This window comes from Barbus barbus, assembly GCF_936440315.1.
Source record: "Barbus barbus genome assembly, chromosome: 29".
NCBI classification, from domain to species: Eukaryota; Metazoa; Chordata; class Actinopteri; order Cypriniformes; family Cyprinidae; genus Barbus; species Barbus barbus.
The window spans coordinates 12022929-12048646 of record NC_136757.1 but is presented as its reverse complement, the minus strand read 5'-3'; the positions used below and the strand labels follow the sequence as shown (position 1 = coordinate 12048646).

General features: G+C 37.3%; 2 protein-coding genes across 6 annotated transcripts in view; both read left to right on the top strand.

Annotated features, from left to right (window-relative positions):
• The first annotated feature begins 1797 nt into the window (after positions 1–1797).
• LOC306849386 (serine/threonine-protein kinase ULK1-like) lies at positions 1798–19915 on the top strand. Its single transcript, XM_079384350.1, has 28 exons — positions 1798–2246; positions 2348–2440; positions 2732–2773; positions 5927–5959; positions 6215–6251; positions 8050–8223; positions 8564–8637; positions 8970–9071; positions 10663–10721; positions 11593–11675; positions 11796–11846; positions 11936–12024; positions 12333–12456; positions 12559–12604; positions 13672–13743; positions 14023–14130; positions 14253–14362; positions 14933–15001; positions 15083–15201; positions 15882–16057; positions 16224–16336; positions 16513–16638; positions 16753–16919; positions 17129–17304; positions 17411–17529; positions 17686–17843; positions 17941–18076; positions 18346–19915. Exons 1-28 carry the CDS (start codon positions 2157–2159, stop codon positions 18399–18401), a joined length of 2802 nt encoding a protein of 933 aa, XP_079240476.1. The 5' UTR covers positions 1798–2156; the 3' UTR covers positions 18402–19915.
• A 356-nt stretch (positions 19916–20271) lies between these two features.
• The window catches only part of LOC306849787 (E1A-binding protein p400-like), a 42105-nt gene continuing 36658 nt past the window's right edge, over positions 20272–25718 (top strand). For 4 of the 5 annotated variants that reach the window (XM_079385099.1, XM_079385100.1, XM_079385101.1 and 1 more), the window contains exons 1-4: positions 20272–20467; positions 21972–23341; positions 23868–23975; positions 24186–24270. In XM_079385099.1, the coding sequence (XP_079241225.1) occupies positions 22004–23341; positions 23868–23975; positions 24186–24270 (1531 nt within the window). In that variant the 5' untranslated portion in view covers positions 20272–20467; positions 21972–22003. Of the gene's footprint in view, positions 20468–21677; positions 21717–21971; positions 23342–23867; positions 23976–24185; positions 24271–25718 lie in introns of those variants that run through there. The other variant, XM_079385098.1, reaches the window with a different exon arrangement.

Below are 25718 nucleotides of genomic sequence, written 5' to 3'. Positions count from 1 at the left end.
CTGTGATGGTCTGTAACTTTCTAATTGGCAGACAGACAATATCATTTAAATAAGTATGGTCACCTGGGCGGGTTATGTAACATTTGTTACCATACATGCATACATACAAACTAACATACGTGAATTAACAAATATATATATATATATATATATATATATATATATATATATATATATATATATATATATAAATAAATCAATAAATTAATAGATAAATAAATAAATAAATAAGGATGGTTTATGGATTTGAATAGAATATAACAGATTCATTAACTTTACTGTTTTTGTCTGTAATTTATTAATTATGATAATGGTGTTAATGTAGGTTACATCATTAATAATAATGAATAATTGCTATTAAATTTGTATTATTATTATTATTAATAGTAGTATATTAACTACTACACTACTGTTCAAAAGTTTGGAATAATCAAGATTTTTTAATGTTTTGAAAAAAGTCTTATATGCTGACCAAGCCTTCATTTATTTGATTAAAACAGTTTTTAAATTGTGAAACAGTATTAGCATTTAAAAGAACTGTTTTGTATTTTAAAATATTCTAAGAATGTAATTTGTTCCTGTGATGCAAAGCTGAATTTTCAGTATCATTACTCCAGTCTTCATTGCCACATGATCTTTCAGAAATCATTTTAATATGCTGATATGCTGCTGAAACATGTCTTATTATTATAAATCTTGAAAACAGTTTTTTTTATTGCTGTGTAAATAAGATTTTTTAAATAGTGAGAAAAGAACTAAATACTTTAATTCAGCAAGGATGCATTAACTTGATATAATGTGACAGTTATTTAAACTCGGCCTATCTGTTCATCAAAGAATCTTGAAAAATAAAGTATCATAGTTTCTATCAAAATATTAGGCAGCAAAAGCTGTTTTCAGCATTGATAATAATCAGAAATGTTTCTTGAGCACCAAATCATATTAGATATTATAATCTAATATTAGCATATTATAATGATTTCTGGAGGATCATGTGACACTGAAGACTGGCTGCTCAATGTTCAGCTTTGCATCACAGGTATAAATTACATTTTAAAATATAAATATATAAGTAATAATATTTTACAATATTACTTGCTTTACTGTATTTTTGATTAAGCATATGTAGCCTTGGTGAGTATAAGAAACTTCTTTCAATTATTATTATTATTATTATTATTACTAGCAGCTTTTGACCAGTAGTGTATACTTGTCCACATACTGAAGTCAATCCCTGCGTCCCAATGTGCATACTAGCCACCCTATCTGCCCTAAATAGTATTGAAAACTACTACTATCACATAGAATTAAGGATGGATAGTATGCACATTGGGACGCAGGGAATATCAGCAGTTCGTGAGGGTTAGCATTTTGACCCGGTGTCCTGACATTTTATCCTACCCGTTAGATGTTATGGCTTACTGCGCATGCGCACATCAATATTTCGTCCTTTTTCCCACGCTGAACTACATTTAATGCATCTGCATTACTGTAAGTGGTAGGTTTAGGGTTGGGGTAGGTGTAGACGTTAATAAAACACAATCTAATTGGTAGAAAAAATATTTAATGTTGGTTTCCGGTAGCTGTATCCCACCACGAATATAACACATAATTACTGTATTTGCATTATTGTAAGGGTAGGTTTAGGGTGTGGTAGGTGTAGACATTAATAAATCATATTTTAACAGGTAGCATTTTTCGTTGTCGAATTGTACTATCTACCGTTTTAATAGGAGGTCTGACAGGGTAGCACAAATCGACAGAACACCGGCTCGGCTCATTGGCGCGCATGCGCACAGTAATGTATGGGCAGCGCTGTAGTGCGCATGCGTGTCATGCACACGCAAGTTTCAAGCTTTGTTTGGAAAGTGACGACCAAAACAGCGCAGTATGCGATTCTGAACCCGATGCGTCATCGAGTCTGTTTACACTTGGTGACGTAATTTTGAACAAAGTGTAAACATAATACGATCAAGATGACAGTGGCTTTGTTTTTATTAACAAGTAGGTAGCGAATGCCGATCATGACCGAAGCGTCAGATTGTTTGGGTGCAAAGCAGCGGATGAGAAGCGATATACGGGTGCTGTTGTTGTCTCCCTCACACTCTTGACCTCTCACCTGTGGATTTACCGAGCCGTTTTAAAGTCTATACGCGATGGAAGTCGTTGGAAAATTCGAGTTCAGCAGGAAGGATTTGATAGGACACGGCGCTTTTGCTGTGGTGTTCAAAGGAAGACATAAACAGGTAACGCTAAGATGTATTTTTCGTAATGTTGATGCCCGTTGAGCTGTATAAAAAGTACTCTACACGAATGGCATAACGTAAATCGATGTCTTTATTCACAGAAACATGATTTTGAAGTGGCGGTGAAATGCATTAACAAGAAAAACCTCGCCAAATCACAGTCGCTCCTTGGAAAAGAAATCAGGATATTAAAGGTGAGTTTCCTAATTACACTTTGGGTGCGTTTATGTACGCACAATTTTGCTTGCTATACTTTTAATGTTTTTTAAATTTAATTTAATGTATGTGTTTGTCTATTAAATATCCTCAGATAGGCCTACACGGTAAACATTGCTAAACTCGACTTCTTGCTAACTGAAAGGCTTCAAACAACGTTTAGCTATTTATATAAACAGTGTAAAGTGTTTGGCAAATATCACCAGCTCCTTACAGAAGCTATTCTATGACTTCTGCTCACTAATGAACTGAATGTGTGTTTTCGCCAGGAGCTGAAACATGAGAACATTGTCAGTTTGCTGGACTTTCAGGTATGTACCTACTAATTGTTTGCCATAACTCGGGCAAATGTAGTTGCTCGAGGTGTATGTGTAAGCCAACTGACGGTCACGCACATTTATCAGCAGTTTTAGCCATAGTGAATAGATGTGGGCTGTATATGAGTCACCATGAGTAATGATTTCATGTTGCATTCACTTGCATCAGAAACAGTTGATTCATTATCTGATTTCAAGCTGGACTCCATGAGAGGCACAGAAAATGAATCATCTCAAATATCTGTTGTGGCTAAAGTACTGACGGTAAACTGGCAAGAAACAATGGCAGCTGTGACAGGTGTCTATATGTCTGTTGAAGTGTACATCTGACACCTGTGCATGCATTAGCCAGCACAGCACACCCATTTAACTGCCTGTCTCTGTCATTTGCATACAGAACAGACGTTGTCTGATGTAGGATACCCTTATCAATGTATCTTAATGAATAGAGGACAGGACTCCAGGCAGTCGGGCTGATCTGATGACAGGTGGTTGTCTCAGGTGTGGAGAGATTAAGAGACACAACGCATTGTGTTACACCTTCCATACTCCGGTGTTGTGCTCTTGAGCAAATATGACGGGTTTACTTCAGATTGTTTGTACTGTTAAAATACCAGAAGACAAAAGAACAAATTAAGTTAAATTAAAAAACAATTATTGTATATTAGTTTAATCTCATATAAAATTCTTCTTGTTATATAATCTAAAATATATAATTTAATTATAATTTAAATATATAAAATTAAAGAAAAAAAATCTAAATAAAATGCAACATAAATATTTACCTGTATCTCATTGAACGACAAAAGGGAAGTGTTGTTAAATTATTGAAATATTAACTTAAAATCTCAGGGCTGACACACAAGTTTGGAAATCTCAGATCTAAATTAAGGTACAATTAAAATAAATTGTTAATGAAATTAATCTTTTTAGTGTAACCGCATTACTTCACTGCACAAGGCATCTAGTCCAAGATTGCTCTTTTAAATTGTAACTTTTAACTGAATTGCAGTTGAATGAACCACCCTGCATAGTTAGTCAAACCTCTCACCACAATATCCTCATAGAATGACCTGACAGTGAATACACACTAATTATTCATGCTCACTCCATCATGCTTCATGCACTGTTAGAACCGACATGTGCATTTGATACTATACAAGCCTGCAATTATAGGACCACTCCCTTAATTTGCATCTGGCCAGCACTCACAGGATTTGTCTTGGGATTGTCCAACAGGGTCGATCAGCTGCTCAGCAGACAATGTGCACAGGTGGATGGCGGCCGTCCTGCGTGAAAGCTGAACAATAGCACAGGAAATGACACTTGTGCTTAGTCAGTGAAACCCAACTCTCGTCCCCCATATCACACTCATGGAAACCTTTAACTTTGTTCGTTAAGCTTTATGTTGTTTTAGTCTTTTGTTGTTGCGAAACTCATTTGTATTGTATGCTAATGGATCATAATGTTTTGACAGTCGTCTCCAGGGCCTGGTAAATATGTCTAGAGAAGATAATTTAAGTGTATTTTGCCCTGTGTGTGGTCTATCGCCTTGGGCAGGACTTTACTTAGTTTACTTTGCATTACTGCTGATGGCCTGGTTTCATTTCTCACCGGTTCAACACACACACACATGCATACAGGGGAAGCTTAACGTTAAGCCTTTATCCACAATAATTGTGTCACACTTATAAAATTAGCTGTTACACAACTTTGAAGTCATAAGGGGCTGTCATTTTTTTATGAACCAATTTTTTTTGCTTATGTAATATGCTATTTAAAAAGACATGCTCACTAAAGCATGCTGCTCCCAGCACTCTTTCACGCTGGCCGGCTGCTGATCTGTACGTCAGTCAGCTGTGGGTAATGACACCTCCTGCTTCTGTCCTGACTGCGGCGACACGCAGGGCCTGCATGGACATCGGCCAAATGGGACTTTTGTTGCACAACAAGTGGGCCATGTAAATGCCTCATTCAAACTGGTCACCATGGCTCTTGGCCTGTGTGTGAACATATTGATCTGCTCCATTAAACCTAGTATTTTACTGTAGGAGCATTCTACAGTAAAATACATGGGCATGAAGGGGTAACAAACCATCTAGAATCCACATCGGGTTTGATTATGCAGGCTAGAGGTAAAGGCCATTTTTGAGATGGTTTCTCCTAGTGACTATTGCACTATAAGAGCCTCTCAGTAGTCTTGATTTGGTCAGTAAAGAGCATTTTGTTGCACTGTGTGTGCATTTATTTTTTGCACTGATTAGCATAAAAGCATAGTATCTTTAGTAATCTGAGACAGAAAAGTCTTTCAAACATGCTTTGTATACAGACAGGAGTTTGAAATGGTCAAATATATTATTATTAAATGAACACAGTAGGACATCCACTTGATTCATTAATAATAATAATAATTATTATTATTAATTATTGTAAATATTACAATTATATATATATTAATGTAATTATTAATTATTTGTAATTGGTTTCGAATAAATATAATATTAATTAAATTAAATATAATAATTATGTAGTAATGTTTTTCTTGTTTTCTTGTACTTAATACTCATTTTAAATGTGTAACGTTATTGTAAATTGACTTTTTTTTTTTTTACAATTTTATAATTAGTAGTAACAAAAATAATAATAATAATACTTATTATTGTTTGGACTTTACGTATGAAATACAGCAGCATATGAATTGAGCAGTTTTATTTTTAGCTTCAACAGACTGTGTGAAACCAAGTTCCAACCAAAAAATATATATATATATAGCTATGCCATAACCACGTACCCATTAAAGTTTACACTAAATAATAAATAACTCAAACGCAAAATGAGATATTTCTGTACCTGAAAGTGTGCATACAATATAACCTGTTGTGAAATGCAGGCACACATTGTGATTTGTATTGTTTGTGAGCTCACACTATAATAACAGACTATTTATAGAAAGCTTAGGTAATTGAAGGTTTTGTATGATGAGTCAGTGTGAGGCAGTGGCATCTATTAAGAGTTCAGCCCGAGATCTGTCCTCATCTAGACAATGAAGAGTTCGTGCCATTGCTGTCATATGGCATGTGGCTGGGTGTTTCTTTAATATAATCAATTGTAAATGTTTAATGGAGCGTCACATGTCTCTGTCTGCAGGAGATATCGGGATGTGTCTATCTTGTCATGGAGGTGAGTCAATATGGCGAGCTGCACCTCTCACATACCCACTGTAAACCTCAAAATAGACTTGTGAAGTAGAGGAAAAAAATCAAAGGTCAAATTTCACCTCCCCTTGCAGGATGTCCTTTATGCTAAGCTTAATTCAAACCTCTCTGTTATTATTGTCAGCATAAAGCCATTTGAAGCCCTTGTTCTCTTTCTTTTGAAGAGAGTTTGTTTTGTGTTGACTGTACACTTACAGTGTTTGTCTGTCTCCTCTTACAGTACTGCAATGGAGGAGATCTGGCTGAGTATTTACACTGTAAGTACACTAGCCTCATTTCAACCTGTCATCTGTACTTCACCATTATATATTCCACTGATTGCCACTGATTGTTACAAATTAGGAAATTGTTATTATAGATTAGTAAATGGATTTCTGTAGCTGGTCAGAGTAGACATATTTTTGTGCAGATTTTAATGTAGAACCTTTGCACAGACTTTGGAGCAGCACAGAGGCTCCACAACACAACAAAGGTTTGAAACTCTTTGCAGTTGTTGACAAATTGAGATGCATCAAGAACACTGGCCAATACTAATATTTTTTTTCATTTCATTGTTGATATTGAAATTTGTTTGTTTCATCGATATCATAAAAATGTAAATACTAAAACCTAAAGCCAGCTAATAAATGCAAAGTGAAAGTAAAGTTAGGCATCACAACATTGTAATGTACGTTGTGAAAAATGTATATTAATTTTTAGATTACATTTAACAGTGTTACTAAATTAGTGTTTTTACAGTGTTTAGATAGTGTTCCAATAAAAATATTGGAAATGCGCATGAACAATTGAATATACAATATCAGACAGTATAATTATTATTGATAAAAAGAAATTATATTGTCCTTTAACTGATATGATTATTTTATTTTATTTTAAATATACTTGTATTGTTTGTTTGTTTTTTATATTTTGAGTTAGCTATTATTTTTAGACTTTTTTTCTTTTAAATTTTCATCATGTTTTCATTAACTTATTTTATTTGTTTTTATTTATTTCTATTAATGTTAGTGCTTTAACTTTACTTCAATTTTAAAGTTGTTCCAAAGTAAAAACAAATATTTTAATGCTTCAATCAGCTTATTTCAGTTAGTCACCAAAGCAACATTTCTGGTTTTGTTAGTTTTTTTAACTAATATTTAAATTTTATTTGAGCTTTATTTAAATTAACAAAAATGTTTTACTAGTTTTAATGAATGATGATAACCATGCTTGATATATTGTGCTTCCATGCCGTTTTTTAGGATACAAGTTTTGCATTGTCTATTCATCAACATCTTTTATATTTACAAAAGGATGATGCATCCTAAAGTTTGGATAATAAAGATTGATTGTTGACATAATTTTAGCCCAAGATCAGGTTCTCGAAGGTTGAAGCCTTGAGCTTTTTTTGGTCTTGGACTCCCTCTTGAAACTGCAGAGACATTTTCAGCAAACAAACAACTTGCCTGACTTTCCTGAGAAAGATAATTCAGGACCTCTGAGAATAGCTTGCTTCACACATGTGCTGCCATAAATAGAGTGGTCTCATCTGCACACACACACACTTCTTCGGAGGTTAAAATACATCTTCATCTAACCATAAAGTTTCCAGCGTGGCTATATTTACCATGTTTACGTTGGCCACTCTATTTTAAGTTGTCAGACTTTGTAGCATTGTTAGGTCCCATGCCAGTCTCGTCAGGGGTCGTGTTTGCCTTCACCCGCTCACCTCTTGCCACAGACTCATAGACACAGAACCAAGATCCCCTGCTGAAATTCAAGCCACAGCCTGACCTCATCCACCTGTCAGTCTGTTATCTGCCTTGTGCTGCAGTGGAAAAACACGGGGGCTAAAAATAAGACTGCATGAAACAAGCATGTTTTGAGGGGAAGGAAAGAGGTGACCTGAGAGAAGGGGGGCTTGGGTTTTTGGAGGTGGATGCCAGTCAGACTTTTTGTTTTTGGTGGTTGCTAACTCTTTTATAAACAATGATGTAATATCCCACAATAAAAGTGTTTTCTTAAAGTAGTAAACCAAAATTAAATCAGTTGTTGCTCCTAACTCTTTCTCCATAGCTAAAGGCTCTCTGAGCGAGGACACGATCCGTGTGTTATTGCAGCAGTTAGCTGGAGCCATGAGTGTTTTAAAGAGTAAAGGCATCATCCATCGTGACCTGAAGCCCCAAAATATTCTTCTTTCATACAGCACTGGGCGCAGGTCCAACCCCAACAACATCTGCATCAAACTGGGTGAGTGTGCCTTGTCAAAGTACAACTTCTACTAAAGGAAGCACAAAGACTTGTTAGGATCAGTTTGTACTGATTATGAGTTATCAGCTTTGGCAGTGCTTGGTTGGTGTTTTGTTCTTGTGTTATGACTGCAGTTTGTTTTCGGTGTTGACGACGTTGTTCTGTTTGCTCTTGAGTGTTTTGTAGACACTACAGAGTCACTACACAGCTGTGTAAAGTCAAACAGCTAAAAGACACTCTCTGTAAACATTTGTGCACCATCTTTCACTACCAAAACAAGCGCTCGAATTTAGTCCTTAGCACCATACATTGATTTTTCTTTCTCTCTCCCTCTCTCCAGCTGATTTTGGCTTTGCACGGCATCTGCAGGGAAACACGATGGCTGCTACACTCTGTGGCTCTCCAATGTACATGGTGAGTGCTTGACTTCATGTTTTATATTATCCAAAAGTTCAGAAAAATAGGGCTGCATGACTTGGAGAAAAGTCTAATTGCAATTTCAATTTAAAATGTGATTATTAAGTCGCTCTGCACGGCACATGTATTTATTTAATTCAATTCCAGCCTTTCATATTCATGTAGCTCTGCAGGAAATTTAAAGTATATCACCATAAAGTGCTGATTTTATCAAAATAAAATAACCAAGTATAAAATATTCAGACTTACTCTGTATGACTTACTCCAGATATTTTTCAGTGACTACAGCAAAATACTGAGACTGCTACTCGTCTTGTTCATTTTTACAGGCTCCTGAGGTCATCATGTCACAGAATTATGATGCCAAAGCTGACTTGTGGAGTGTAGGAACCATCATCTACCAGTGCTTGACTGGCAAAGCCCCATTTCAGGTCAGTAACATACACACACTAGCAAAGACTTGATGTATGACCCTGAGAGTGAAAGCATCTTTTTTTAACCTGATATAGTCACACTCACACCTCTCTTCCTCATGTGTGCATGCTTCTGTGGTCATGGTTTTAAATTATCGACTATATTCTTGGACTTCTTCTTTAAACATTGGATTGATTTAATGGGATTGTTCACTCAAAATTAAAATCCTTTCATCATTTACTCATCTTCATGTCTCTGGAACAGACCAGAATTTAAGGTGTTATTCGCTAAAACAATTTCATGGAAGAAAGGTTTCAAACTTAGTCTTTTATAGTCAGCAAGGCTACATTTATTTGATCTAAAATACAGTAAAAACACTAAAATATTGTGCAATATCACAATTTAAAATAAACATGTTCAACATTATTCTTCAAAACAGCATTTATTCAAAATATGCATTCTTGCTGAATAAGTATTAATAAGCATAGTGTTCATTTCTTTAAACAAAAAAAATACTTTTGAATGGTAGCATATTCTTATTAAGGAGAAATCCAAGCAGTGTCACTGAGTGTTAGTTTCTAGTGCGTCAGTCCTGATCGTTCTGGATTGCTTCAATTGCGAAAGTGCAACTGGCTGGCACCCCTTAACTATTTATGCCCTGTAGAGTGTGAAGCATTATTGTGACATCTTACTGATAAACAAAACCACATGCCTCTGCAACTAAACACACCCTCTGTTTTACTAACAAACACCCATACACACCCATACATACACGCATGCTCATCCACATGGGTGGCATCTCTGTAGTTTCACTACCAGAACAGGAATTTCTTCTTTTTTCTTTGTGATGATCATATTGCAAAATATGCATGTGTGTGTAGTTTGTTGCTGCAATACTTGCCACTGAATATTGATACAATACCACTGAATATTGCTACAGGCTGGTCATTAGTTTGTTATTATAATTCATTACACAATCCTGAAAAGTTGATGCGCAAGCCATAAGTATTATTTGGATTCTTCAGCTAAGCTTTTAGTCAGGTGCTGCTGTTAGCAGGGCTGATTTGTGGGTAAAGTTAACCCAGTTGACCTCTGGTCATACAGCTTCCAGAGTCCAGATGGCTAACACGTGAACCCCGTCTGATCACACGGTCACAACCGCATCTATTTATAGGTTTGTATTTTTAGCTTTCAGAAAGAGTTGGTAATTTATTTGGAATTCCTGACAGTCCTGTAAAGCAATGTCAGTCTGTGAATGGGTCAAGATGGGTCACTGAGTTCATTTAGAAGACAGATCAGTTGCTTCTATCCTAACCATTGTGTTTATCTCCTCCTGCATGGAAATACTGCTTCAAGTGCTTGTTCCTGCAGCCATTAGAATGCCTTTATGATTTGTAGAAACAGATGCTCAAGTGTAAGATTTAACCTCAGACCTGGAAAAAATGTGTTTACATCCCAAACAAGATGAATGCAGTTATACCATGTGATAAACTACTCACCACAAACTATAACTCCGTATTGTCCATTAAAATTGTTCAGATGATCTCTAAGTAATAATGATGTCAATAAAATTTCTCAAATTCTTCTTCTATCTAAAATCTTTTCCAGGCGAGTACTCCTCAGGAACTGCGGCAGTTCTATGAAAGAAACCGGAGCCTGAGTCCCAGGTAAGTGACCCTGAGGACTGTATGTTAGTCATCAGTCAACATGATCCAGTTTAGTTTGGGCACAACAGGCATAAAGGTCCCTGGTGTCATAAATTTGACAACTTCAGATTACCTTTCAAAAGTTGTTTGGGGTTGGTGAGATTTTTCTTTAAGAGATTAATCCATTTGTTCAGGAATCGTGAACTATATTGATCATAAGTGACAGGAAAGACACTTTTATAATGTTACAAAAGCTTTATATTTCAAATAAATGCTGTTCTTTTCTTTTCATGAATTTTCTGTTCCTATACTGAGATGTATCTAAGTTTCTACAAAACGGCACAACTGTTTTTTGAGCTTCAAATCAGCATATCGTGATGATTTCTGAATGATCGTGACATTAAGGTCTGGAGAAATGGCTGCTGAAAATTCAGCTGTGGCATCACAGGAATAAATTATATTTCAAAGTCATTTTAAATTGTAAAAATATTTCAGAATATTACTATTTTTACTGTGTTTTTTTAATCAAATGAATGCTGCCTTGGTGAGCATAATTACAAGTCTTATCAACCCCAAACCTTTAAAAAGTAGTGTACCATAGCTCATATTTATTTGTTATCAATGTAAGGTTTTTTTGATAATACCTCCACAGGATGGTGCAGTAGAACTGGTTTCTTTCCCTTTTTCTCATTGTTTTTTCCATATTTCATTCCTGTTCATCATTTATGGTAAAGTTTTATTTATTTATGTAGACTGTTACAGTGTTTAAATTCACGAGTATGACTTTTTTACTTACTCTGTCAGCTCAAAGAGCTCTTGCACGACAGTATAAACATACATGACTGTGTAGGTTGTGATTCCTGTCAGTGTCTAACTCAGCTGCTTTTCCCAGTATTCCACGGGAAACCTCCAGTCACCTCAGGCACCTTCTACTTGGGTTGCTGCAGAGGAACCACAGGGAGCGCATGGACTTCGGTCAGTGGACAGATGTGCACAATCACACACTTGACTTTACAACACTCGTTTGAAATCATAAACTGAAACATTGTAATTTCAAGGAAATTATTATAATGAAATGATTATGGTCTATTCTAGATGAATTGTTCCACCATCCTTTCCTGGAGGCTAGTACATCCATGAAAAAATGTAACTTTGTGATTTACATCCTTTTGTTTATGCATATCTGCTGCAGTTTTGGTTACAGTAAGATTTCAGTTTGTTCATTGTATTCTTAGCCTCTCCAGTGCCCATGCCCACCTATCCCAGCTCTGCCTCCGGGAGCTCCAGCAGCGGTTCCTCAACCTCTCGCCTCACTCCTACTCAGGTACCACAATAACAGCACATGATGCATGAACTTTAGGATCTCTTTGAGGTGTACTGTGATGTTCATGCTCCATATAGAGTGTATACAGTAGCAGATAGCTACTATACCATTCAAAAGTTTGAGATCAGTTTTTAGAAATTCATATTTTATTCAGCAAGGATGCATTTACTTCATCTAAACTCTAAAACTCTAAATATTTATAAATGTTACAGAAGATTTCTGTTTCAAATAAACACTGTTCTTTTGAACTTTCTATTCATCAAAGAATCCTTTTGAACAGTAATGTATATGAAGTTTTTTCTTGACAGTCTGAAACTGAAACTCCGAGCCCCCTCCCTCAAACGAACCCCACACCATCTCCAGGTTCCCTGCTGAAAGACTCCTCTTCCTCAGACTCAGATGAATTTGTAATGGTGCCGGCTCAGTTCACCAGTAAGATGAGCTTTCACATGCTTTGACCTACTTTGGATTATGTAACAGATCAAACCGCTTTATTTGAACGAATACTAAATCTCAGTCTGATAACTCTTGCAGGTGAACTAGTCCGTGCAGGAGGGCAGGACAGTCTGATGCGCAGCGGGTAAGTGGGTTTACATTTTTTCCATACCTTTAAGTGTTAAAATGACAGGGCTCACGCACAGAGCATATATAGTTACATGTGGCATGCTCCTCAACTGTAGCCTGCACATTCATATAACACACATGCGCAGAAGCATTTTGTTTCTGCACTTAATATAACGGTTTGCCAGCATGCCACGTGTCATGAATATTCATTTTAAGGGTGTCAGTTGACTTTTTGACCTGCTGACCATTTTTATGGTTTTGTGAAGAGGGCTGTTTATGCATTGACACATTTGTGCAAAGAAAGAGGGAAAATCTTACAGTCTAAGACAGCAAAATCGCTTGCCTTTCCACATAAGTTTACAAATACATTCAAGCAGGTTTTTTTAACATACGTGTGTGTCAATATATGCATTTATGACCTAGTTAAGAGACTAGTTAAGATGCATATGTTTGTAAACTACCGTTCAGAAGTTTAAAGGTCAGTAAGTAGTTTTTTTTTTAAAGAATGAACCTCTTATGAACATTAAGGTTGTAATGATTAAAATACTGTAAAACAGTAATATTGTGAAACATAAAAAGTAATTTAGCTCAGTAATTTACTCCTGTGACAAGTAGGAACGATTGTTTTGCAAATCCATCTGAATCGAGATAATTTTTTAACAAATTCTCTACACATTAATTACAAATAGCTGGAAAGATCATGAAAATCAGTATTGTTAGTTTTAACTAAAATTGCTATTACATTTTTAAAAAAGGTTAATTAAATAAAGACATCATTTAAATTTATATTTAAAAATTTAATCTGAAAAAATCGACCTTTTTAAATTAAAAAAAACTTCTATTTAACAAACTAAATTCAAACTTAATTTATTAGTTTAAGTTTAAATTGAAGTACTAAAATTACTATAACTAAAACTGAATAAAAAATTACTTAGTTTACTCCTGTGATGGCAGAGTGAGCATCATAGACTTCTTTCAGAAACATTAAGAAATCTTACAAACCCAAATTTTTTTAACAGTGTTGTAATTATACAGCTGAATGGTTTAAACATAACTGTGTATATGTCTTTGTACTATTTCTAGAAGCTCACTGATCGGTGTGGGTCGAACACCATCATCCTCCCCATCTGTCAGAGCCTCCCCAAGCCCTTCCAGGTACTGTGTGTGTTTTAGTATAGAGATCAGCATTTAATACTGTAAAAACACACTCTCTCTGAAGGTGAGCAGCTCACATTAAACAGTAGGCTTTGTTTGCATGTGTGAAGTGAGAGACAGCTGTCTGAGTTAACGTGACTGCAAAAAGCGGGAATTCTAGAGATGAAAGTAATTCACAGGTCACCAGGGAACAAATGGTTTAATTTATGTTTGTGCACATGACATGTCAATCATTCACCCCTTCTGTCTCTCTCTCTCGCTCTCTCTCTCTCTCTCTAGGCCTCTGGAGTCGTGTGTCAGTAGTTACGCTCAGTCCGTGCCTGTTCCAGTCCCGACACAAAAACACAACTACCACAGGATGGAGCAGAACCTACAAGTGTCTGACAGGTTGGGTTTATCTCTATATCGCTCTCACTCTGACATGATTTAGGTACATTAACCATTAATGTATCATTAATGCATACATATAAACATTAACCTAATGCATTTCCTTATTTCTCTAATTTCAGGACAGCAGCACCTATACAGCACTGCTACTCAAATGAGGTTCCAACATGTGGGAGAATCGGTGGTTCTCCAGAATCAGGAGGATCCAGACCGCATCTACCCTCCCCACAGGGTACAGAAAGCAGCTCACTGCAGACCTGTGTTTTGATTTGCATACTTTACTAATGGAGGAAGAGACTCTAACTGTAGTTTTAGTAGGAAGCTGGAAATAACAGAAATCTTATGCAAATCTGTCTGAATCAAAATCATTTTTGATTAACACATTAACACAGCCTTAACACATTAACACAGTTATGGAGATCAGTGTTTTTTTTGTTAACTAAACTGCTATTAAAATTCTTTTTGAAAATTGAAATGAATCTGAAATACATTATAATTATTAAATGAATTAACTCATAAAACTACAAACTGCTAAATCTAAAACTGAAATAAAAATGAATTACTGCTATATATAAATATAAAAAAAAAAAAACAAATGCACACATCATTTACTAAAATTAAACTAAAAATATAAAAATAAAAGCTCAAGGTTCTTTTTTCAAGGATATTCAAGATATCTGTAAGTACTATAATAAAATATAAACGATACTAAGATAACAGGTAGAAATTCACTGGTCAAATGTGAGGAGACTGTGTTTTTTAGATCATATAGCAGATACTGATGTGATTATTCCTTTTTCAGTGGGAAATGCTCCTGAAACACCCAATCAGCCTGAACCTGTTAGCAGCAGGACGGGGTTGCATACCACAGGTAAAATACAGTTTCACTGCATATCAATTTGATTTTTAATACTTCTTGTTGTAACTTTCCAACTCTCTCTTTGTCTCTCAGCTGTGTATAAACAGCCTGGTCAGGTCTCTCCTCTCTTCACTGACATCACAGCCATGGACAAAAACCTCACCCACAGACTCAGAGGTCATCGGCACAATCCAGAATCCGTCATGCACAGAGTGAGTAACTGTTGCATAACATATATAACATAACATAAAAAAACAGCTCCATCACCATAGTCATTACATTTAACACGGAGCTATGTATAGTACATGATTACTTCATTTAAAACGCATTCATCTGAGTAGGCCAATTATTTAGGTATGATATTTAGTTATAATTGTTTTAAGGAAATTTATACTTTTTTCAGTGAGGATGCATTAAATTGATCAAAAGAGATGTATATGTATATTTTTAATTTTTCAAATAAATTCTGTTCTTTCTATTTATCAAAGGATCCTGAAATTTTTTTATCATGGCTTCCACAAAAATATTGAGCAGCGCAACTGTTTTCAACATTGATAATAACTGTTTCTTGAGCAGCAAATCAGCATGTTAGAATGATTTCTGAAGGATCATGTGACACTGAAGACTGGAGTAATGATGCTCAAAATTCAGTTTTGTGTCACAGGAATAAATAACGTTAATAAACAAAATAGAACACCGTTGTTTTGAATTGTAATATTTTACAATATTATTGTTTTTTTACTGTAATTTGATCAAATAAATGCAGCCTTGGTGAGCAACGTCTTTCAAAACATAAAAAAAATATCCGAACGGTAGTGTAATTAGCATTTTGTCAAAATTACACTTTTATTGGAAACAAACTTCCTATTTATGTGACTACTTTTAATTTCAGTGGGATTTGTGTCGGCGACCCATTTCTGGTCAAATTCCAAGTACAGCGCTGGTTCAGAGAGGCCTGATCACCCGAAACAAGACCGTGTCTGACCTGAAAGATCTATCACAGTACCCTGCTACAGGGCCCCGCGTGCCACTTCTCAGGCCAGCGGAAAGAAGGGACACCGTCAAAAGGTATTAGTTAACTTGGCTTTATTTGAGGGTGAAGAAAGCTTGTGATGCAGTCAGTAATGATGATAACTCATATTTTATAATCAGCGCTGGAATCACTGCTGTGATATGATTGTTGTTAGATGCGTTTGTTCCCTAGAGCTGTGTTTAAGGGTCATTTGTGTTGTAGGTCATTAAGTACCGGCCGTCTCTCAGATAAGCTGCTGAAGGCTGTGTTTGGACATCAGTTTGACAGTGACAGCTGTGAGAGCTTAAATTCAGAGAAACCCATGGACACAACAGGTAGAGCTCTTTATTTTGTTTTTATTTTTATTTTATCCAGTAATGAGAAATGACTAGAATGGTTATTGAAATGTTGTGGAAATTCATTAATATGTTTTTATTATATCTGCAGTTAGTCATAGATGTTTTAAAAAGTCCATGCTGTTTAAAATGGCATTGTGCCCTGATCTCTCTAGCACCCCCTGGTGTCAGTAATGGCACAGAGCTGGTCTCAGGCAGTCCTGCTGGAGTTGTGTTCATGCTGGGCTCTCCTGAATATGGACACACACCTCCTCACGCCACTCGACCTAGACGCTTCTCAGGTGACACTTCCATTATTTTACTTCATGAGATTGAAACTCAAGTAATGTATGTGCATATTATTGTATCTGTTATACTCACAATGCCTCTTCAATTCACCACATTTGTTGTTCAAGTGGGCACCCCCAGCCCAACAAGCCCTGGCTGGACCTATGGTCATTTGCACGAGGCTTATAGCTCGCCTGATAGTCTGCGATATGGTTACACAGATGCCATGGCAACAAACCGATGTGAGGGTGTGGCCTTTGTGCCACCTGAACTGCCAGAGGAGACGCTCATGGAGGTAAAATAATTGGGCTATACATTATGTATGAAGAAAAAAATTAAAATAACTAACACTAGCTTCTCTAATCTTTTTGTATTCTAGCTATTTGTTTTCTTTTTATACTAGAGAGCAAGTTATTTTATTCGTTATTTCAGTCGTTATTGTGGCACTTGGTATTATGTGTTTTATTGAAACAGAATGTGATGTCTACCTCTTCTTCACCACAGGAGGGGCATACAGACTTTCTGAGCCAACTGCGCTTCATTTTAGCCTTTGCCCACTGCATCACAGAGGTCGCTGGAACAAAGGACAGTGGGATTGAAAGAAATATGGCACTTGATGCTTCATTCTTAGATCAGAGCGTGGTGGCCGACCAAATCAGCCTGCTGAGCCGTGAGTGGAGGTGAGATATGACTCAGTCACATATGTAAACACACATACACGTTTTATGTGTGAAGTCTGTGATATGTACACTATACACTGTGAGTGATGTGCACGTGTGTATGTAGCTCTGCAGAGCAGCTGGTCCTCTATATGAAGTGTGCTGAGCTGCTGTCCTCTGCGCTTCACACAGCGATGGCTGGGATCAAAGAAGGCAACCTCTACCCATCAGGATCTGTTAAACAAGGTAAGTCATGGAAAGTTAGAAAACTAGAAACAGCCTTTATATAAAATAGAAGTCTTTTATACCATTGTAAATGTCTTTGCTGTTGCATTTGATCAATCAGAAATTGCATATACTGCAATTAAGACATTAATTTTGTGTTATGTTATGTACTTGCAGTAGTACGTAAGATGAACGAGATGTATAAGAAGAGTGTGAACTCCTGCCGTTCTCTCACTGAGAAACTCCAGCTCTTCTTCAGCAGCAAACAAAGACTGATGGACCGCATAAACAGCATTACTGCTGAAAGACTCATCTACACACACACCATTCAGATGGTATGAACAGATTCGCATTGTTTCTTATAATATGAGGAGAAACATATGAGTATCATATCACTAATACGGAGAATGAAATGCTTTCTTATGTGATCAGGTACAGACGGCAGCACTGGATGAGATGTTTCATCATGGAGAAACCTCTGTAGAGCAATACCATAAGGCCTTACTGCTGATGGAGGGTCTGTCCTTAATTATTACAGAGACTGCAGATCTAAACAATATCAACAAATGTAAGTATGACACGCATAGACTACCGTTCAAAAGTTTGGGGAAAGAAATTAATACATGCATTAAATTGATCATAAGTGACAAAGACATTTATGATATCAAAAAAGATTTCTATTTCATAGATGGATAGATAGTAGTGGCTACTGAAAATCCAGCTTTTCTGTCATGGGAACAAATTTTAAAATATATTAAAATATAAAATAGTTATTTTAAATTGTAAAAAATATTTATGACTCATCTCTGAGTTTGTCTGTCTGTTCTATGTCTGTAGGTAAACAGTGTATTGAGCGACGGCTCTCCTCCCTCCAGCACAAAGGATGTGTGTGATGAACCCTTGTTGTTTTTGCTCTGCATCAAACCCATAACATCTACATCTCATTTCATCCCAGTTGCCATTTGAAATTCTGTAGGGAAAAACTCACGCTCACCCCCTCATTAAAAATGTGATACTTGGCTTCCTAAGCCAAAAAAGGTGAGAAAAGAATTTTTAATAATAGACAGAAATGAAATCTCTATTGCTATATGTATAAATAAACAAAAGCATCATCTATAGACTTAAACATCTATTTTGTTCACTGTAAAAGAATATTGAGTGAATGAAGACGGCATCATTGGTTGAATAGATGTCATGTTTAAATGCTTTGACCTCTGAATCTACACCAATGCATGATGGCACTTCCTCAGAGATTAATTTAATCTTAGTACTACAATGTTAAAGCCAGTGTTGGAGTCTGAGTAACAGCTTGGTTGCTTTTCATTCTATCGTACTAAAACATGCCTGTAGCATTAGTCTCATGAAGTTACATGGAATGATGCCGTTTTTGTTGACTTATTCTGCATGTTTTTGCATGATTCTGAGGAAATTATGGTTATCTGCTCTATCCGTATGGAATTAATTATAATAAGGACTAATAATTAAACCCCTGTGGCCACCAAACCATTTTTGAAATAGCAGCTGGTGGTGGATGTGTAGTATTCAGTGTTACATCTGTAAGGCTCTAATGTGGCAATTGACCAAAATTGTGGCAAATCTTTATAGACCTACTGATAAAGGCCATCAGTTTCATATGAGGTTGGGGAAAAAATACTTGAGAGTTGTATTATATTGACAATCATACTCTTGTTCATGTGTGTGTGTGTAAAACAGGAAGCACTTTATAAACACATTTTCCTTCTGGATGCCTAAAAAGAACCACTGCAGAGACGAGCCTAATGGCTCATTTTGGGTTAATTAACACCTGAAAGTCAAAGGAAATGCAATACATAGACAATCAAATGCAAATACAGTCAGTATCTTGTGTGTAGCATTTTATATTTATCAGTTTTAGTGTCAGTCTGAAAGTGGTGTTTTAGTTTGAAGTTTGCTTTAGAATCTATTGCAAGTAAAGGACTTTTGCACAGTTTGCTGGTATCACTAGGTCTTTAGTTTTTGTAGTGATTTGATAGTGCCTTAAATGACCTAGCTGGTTTAATCTCTCGGGACACTTTTGAGACTTACAATCTGTTATACTTCCAGCATTTCATATCATATCATATTCATTCATTACTTGCGCTATTGTTGCATTTTCCAATGGCCATAACTCTAAAGTTTTTTTTTTTAAGGCATTTAGTCAGAATTGTGTGTGGTAGAACGATTGTGATGAATGCACAAGAACATTTTTTTTAAATAATAGTGATTTTAAATGGAGGACAATTAACAATTTTGTATATGTTGTTACAGTATTTATGATGTTTTCTGGTATTTTTGTCTTTTTCCATTCGCAAAGCCAAAAATTAAAAATATGTGCACAATGCATGTGGTATGGGTGTGTGTAATTGAATAAATTTCACTTTTATATTTACTGTGTGTATGTCGATTCATTTCGAAATCTTGTCTTTAAACAGTTAACGTTACTGGAATTGTGGGTCTGGAATGTTTTTTTCCTGGTCAATAATTTTTACATTAAATAAGATTGCCAAGATTTTAAAGTATAAAAGTGTGTGCTTTAGGGCTAATTCATATGGTTAAAATACATATTTCGTCTAATTAATAAATTCTCATAATCCATGCAAAGTAATAACTCGTGCTGCAGCGCTACAAGAAAACGAAGGGAAGCAAAACCTTCCGTAGTCCCGCCCTGATACATACGTCGCGCTTTCTTTCTGTGAAGTGATTGGGCTAGAGCCCGTCAGTCAAGTAAACGTCACGGACTGAGTCGAGTGTTTCCGGGTATTCAGAGAAGAAAGAAAAAAAAATCAGTCTATCGCCATGTTTCACAGAGAAATATCTGTCAAACGCTTACTACAGTTTTATTGAGCGTTGTGTTTGTGAGTGTGGAAACACAGGTGTTTTGTCACTTAGACTCAAGATAGAGCTACAGTGGATGGTCTGATCGCGGGACGGTGATTTTCCAGTAAGTGGCGCGTGTTGATGTTTGTGTTTAGCAGGCGAGCTAATGCTCAGCGAGCGGAAACTCATACATATTCTTCTCTGTGTGTTCGCATAAACTACACCACTACATATACTTAAAGAACACGCACAGGTATGTTAAACGTGTTCTCACTGGATAAGAATAGCTAGGTGTTGATAAGCGGAGAGTGGGTGGTTTGTTAGCAGTAGCAGGCTGTGGCTCACTATGTCAGTCAGCCTTTAGAGCAGAGAGGGCTTTACTAATAGTAAACACGGTGTTGTCAATTCCACAGTGGGCATTATTCCTGTCTAAAAGCTACCAAAGTAACTGCGTTTCCCCCGAAAATACCATAATTACTAGTGTAAAATCTTAAAATGTTAATGCGGGGTCTGATTCAGACAGAGTAGGAATCTATTTTTCTATTACGTTGTTTCATTTTGTTGAGTTGACAGTGGCAAAATATACATTTAATGTAATAACAGCACCTGTAGTCATTGTAATATTTTAGCTAAAGCCTTTGTTGCCATGGTGAATATCTGTGAGAGGTGGAGTAGATGACAGTCAATAGCTAATCAATACAGTATTGATTGTACTGAACGGTCAGGTCATTGTTAAAATCTTGATGTTGATGTTTATCAAATACTATAGAATACCATAAAGAGACTGTGTTTATACTATTTTAATATCTTCATGCCTTGTAGTCGCATTTAGAAGATTTGTGCAGGCGATAATATATTTACATTTTGCGACTATATATACAATCAAGTTCATATTTGCTAAATTGTCAGTATACTGTATGCATAGATATTTGTTTTACATTGATTTGTGAATTTGTTACTTTAGATTGGAATAGATTTGCGTAGTTTCTACGATCAAACCCTTGTCCTTGTAATAAGTACACTGTAAATCGAGGAGGTAATTACACTTCAGTTTATTACAGGGTCATTATATGAGGATGAATATCTTTCATGCATCAAAGAGTTCATAAATGCATTGTAAAAGTAATCCATATTAATTTGAAGAGATAGTCGCTTTATAATGATGAATTGATTTACTTACAGCTTTTATTCACATATAAACATTGATCAACACGTACTTTATACATAGAAATACATCAAATATGGTAAACAGAAGCTCAAACTTGCTTGCATGCCCTGTGAGAACAAACCTCATTGTTTCTTAGGTGTCCATACCATATTTAAAGAAGGTTTTGGAGGAGTGGACTTTAAATGGAGGAACAGAAGTCTCTCAGGTTTCATTGAAAATATCTTCATTTGTGTTTTGAAGATCTGAAAAAAAGTTGTTCTGGTTTGAAATGACATAAGAGTAGGTAAATTAATTTTCATTTTGTGTATACTATTCCTTTAATTGGTCTGAGCTATATATTGGTCTCTATCTACAAATTATTAATGACATTTTCCATTGAGGTTTAGTATGAATTTCTATATCTTTCTCCTACCAAAGCATATTTGCATGATAGAAATATTGCACTGTTGTCTCCCCACAGAGTGTCTTTTAATACAGTTGAAGTGACACGCAATGCACCATGGAGGAGGCCCACCAAATGTACAGAGGAACCTTCAGAGATCCAAGTCCTTCACTGGATCTGAGGCAGAAGACCAACAGCAGCAGCAACAAACACCACAGCAGCCCCAACAACAACAACAGCAGCCCATGCCGGTTACCCAACAACAGCCGGCAAATGCCAATCACCCCCAGTCACCGGTGACATCTTTTGCTCCGTCCGCCAGTCCCTCTGCACCACAGTCTCCAAATTACCAAATCATCATGAGTCGGAGTCCGGTCACAGGCCAGAACATGAACATCACTTTACAGAACGTGGGACCAATGGTTTCTGGGAACCAGCAGATCACCCTCACCTCTCTTCCTCTCCAGAGCCCAGCATCCCCTGGCTTTCAGCACCAGCCCCAGCAGTGGAGGTTTGAGTCCGGGTCTTCGTCTTACGTGGTGACATCACCCTTGCCCCAGACAATGCAGTCTCAAAGTCCGACCCAGCACAGTCCGGTCCCCGTACAGGCTGTGCCCAGGCCGAGCGCTCCTGGGTCGGCTCTGAGAGTGTGTGCTCAGAGCCCGACACGGTTTGTGGAGGCAGGTATAATGGTTAGGCAAATCAACTTGGGCAGCCCACCTGGAAGTGGTCATTTTGTGTACCAGGATGGAACAGGATTAGCTCAACTGGCTCCGACAACAGCAGGAGCCATTCAGCTGACCACACCAGGGGCTGTCAGAGAAAGACGCCTGTCCCAGCCGCACTCTCAAACTGGGGGCACCATACACCATTTGGGGCCACAGAGCCCTGTTGCGGCAGGGGCTGGTCTCCCGACGTTGGGCAGCCCTGGGCACATCACCACCTCCAATCTGCCTCCTCAGATCAGTAGTATCATCCAAGGCCAATTAGCGCGTCCCATGATTTTTGAGAAGAGCGCGCAAGGCGTTGTGGCTGGCGTGGCAGCCCCGGCGGCGGCCTCTTTTGGGGTCCCATCTGCCATTCCACCATCCAGCCCATCCAGGAGCAACCCTCCCCAGGGCCTCAGCAACCAGTCCCTGACTCCCACCAGCATGAAGAAGATGCAGCTGAAGAAGCTGGAGGAGATTGCACCCTCAAATCCAGAAGTGGCGCAGTTGAGGAAGCAGTGTCTGGAGCATCATGCAAAGAAGATGGAGAGTCTGAAGGAGGTGTTTAAGGACTACCTGATTGAGCTCTTTTTCCTTCAGCATCTGCAAGGAAACATGATGGACTACCTTGCTTTCAAGAAAAAGCCCTGTGTGCCTCTCTTCACCTACCTGAGGCAAAATGATCTTGACCTTGAAGATGAAGAGGAGGAGGAAGAGCAGTCTGAAGTCATCAATGATGAGGTAAAAAAAATGCATTTGGCTCTTACCTACAATATGTTTTCAAATATGTCACATGACCCTTCAGAAATCATTCTTATTTGCGAATCTGCTGCTCAAGGAAAACATTTCTTATCAATGTTGATAACATTTGTGCTGCTTCATATTTTTTGTGGAAGCTTTTTTGAGGATTATTTTGATACATTTTTTGATTGATATAAATCTTAAACACATACACACATAAATATATATTTACTGTCAAGATGGTACTTTTGACTTTTATCAATTTAATGCATCCTTGTTGAATAAAAGTATTAATTTCTTTCAAATTCTTAACCCCCAAATTCTTTATTTAATATATATCAATTCATAAATGAATATGTTTTTAACTAAATGAATAGATCCATATTATAAACATAATCATCATGTGATGTCTTTGTGACCCATGAAACAACTTTTCTTTGTTTGGAACTCTTTTTCGTTTGGAAATGTCAAGATGTATTTTTCTCTGGCTTTGTATCTTTCATCTGTTTCTATGACAACGTCTCAGGTGAAAGTAGTGACTGGAAAGGATGGACAGACAGTGACTCCTGTTGCTATAGCTACACAACTCCCACCCAACGTGTCTGCAGCGTTCTCTGTTCAGCAGCAGTTCCAGGTGATGGAGGCTTCATTACTACAAATGTGAAGGAGGAATCATTCAGAACATTTCCAAAATGTTAACATTCAGTATGATAGTGCTTTCATTATGTGGTTTGACAGAATTGTGATATTAGACATAATCAGGCAAGCTTTAGTTAAGGTCACCAGTACTGTTTTTACTGTGTGTGAATGAGACTCTCACTTTGGTTTGTTTTCCGTCTCATAGACCCATGCCGGGGTGGCAGGTGGCAGCATCTCGAACCCTGTGGACATAGAGGCTTTCAAACGGCAACAGGCCATGGCACAAGCAGGTAGGGCAACGTTGACGCAGGGCAAAGGTGGAAGTCTGTTTTTTTTCATTTGTTTCTTTATTCCCCCTTTTGTTTTCTGCTTTTCCGTTTGCTGTTCTTCCTTTTTTTTCTCCCCTTCCAATTCGCTTCTGCTTACTCAGTATTCCAGCATCTTTTCCCAGCTCTGTGTTTGAAGCCTGTAATCCAGAAAATGGGGAGCGGCGCTGTAATCCCATCAGCTACCTGCTGGTGTGCAAACAACATTGCCATGTGCCAAGTGTTATTTCTCCTTCTTTTGGTTTTTCCTGTTCTATATCTTATTTTTTGGAAGGGAGTTTTTTGTTTTGTTTTGCGTTTTGAGGGTATTGTGTGTTTTGCATCCCAGATCAGGCTAAGAGGTCCCGGATGGAAGTGGGTCGGCATGGGATGATATTCCAGCATCCCGCTGTAACTCCTTTAGGATCTCCCGGCGTTCCCCTCCAGCAGCTCATGCCGACAGCGCAAGGTAGGAGCGCCGTTGCATCTCGGGACAGATCCGCTCTTGTGACCGTTATTCAGTGCTGCTGGAGGTCAGGGTTCATTCCAGAGTTCCCAAAGTTGATCCCACCTTATTTTCCAAGCGTCATCTACCAGTTGTGATCCACTTGTTGGGACTCCGTTCAGACTTAGCCCTCATTTAAAATCTTTCTCTAAACGTCAGAGGGACAGCTGGGCAGAAGATACAGCTGAAGATCAATTTGGAAGACATCACATTTTTTTCCATTTATGATTTGCTCATTAGTTCCTTGAGCCATTCACCTCATCCGTTTACGTACTTCTTTGCCATATTGGCATCTCTGATTCCATCCAAGGCTCATCAGATGATAAGTCCTAAACTGTCTACTGGGATGTCTTATTTCACATGTTTTGCGTTTAGTTCTGCGGTTTTATAGTTGACATCTCCTCTCCTGATCGTACCAAGCTCCTCCTTCACTTCCCTAAATTCACTGCATTGTCAACTTGGAATCTAAATGCATTTTCAGTCTTGGTTCCCTTCATCTAGCAAGTTGTTTTCGTTTCTCCTCGTTTTATCGTCACCATGATTTCAGTTCCCACCCTCATCTTCAGTTTCCATAGCATTGCTTCATGACCTGATGGTGATGAGCCGAAAGTGGCGCTCTCAGGAATCAAGCAGATTAACTTCAGAACGCTTCGGAGCTGACAAATTGGCGTAGTTAGTAATTTAGCTCATGATGAAATGCTAAAAGAGGGAGATACTTAGTGTTTACAGCTGGGCTTTACCTTCTTCTGTGCTAAACTTCCCTTGTCATTCCTCTGCTATACCCTCTGCTTTGCTGTTAATGCAGATGTTCCAGACATTACCTGCTTCGTGCATGTTCATGAAGTGTGTCAGTGCTTCAGTCGTGTCCATTACCTTTCTGTGCCTTTTTTTTTTTTTGAGTTCTTCTCCTGTTTTTGTTTTATTTTGT

Excerpts from the sequence above, each read along its gene's own strand:
- LOC306849386 (XM_079384350.1), top strand. The coding sequence starts at position 2,157 with ATGGAAGTCGTTGGAAAATTCGAGTTCAGCAGGAAGGATTTGATAGGA. Across the intron at positions 5,960-6,214 it reads GTGTCTATCTTGTCATGGAG|TACTGCAATGGAGGAGATCT; the intron begins GTGAGTCAATAT and ends CTCCTCTTACAG. Across the intron at positions 14,131-14,252 it reads AACCTACAAGTGTCTGACAG|GACAGCAGCACCTATACAGC; the intron begins GTTGGGTTTATC and ends CTCTAATTTCAG.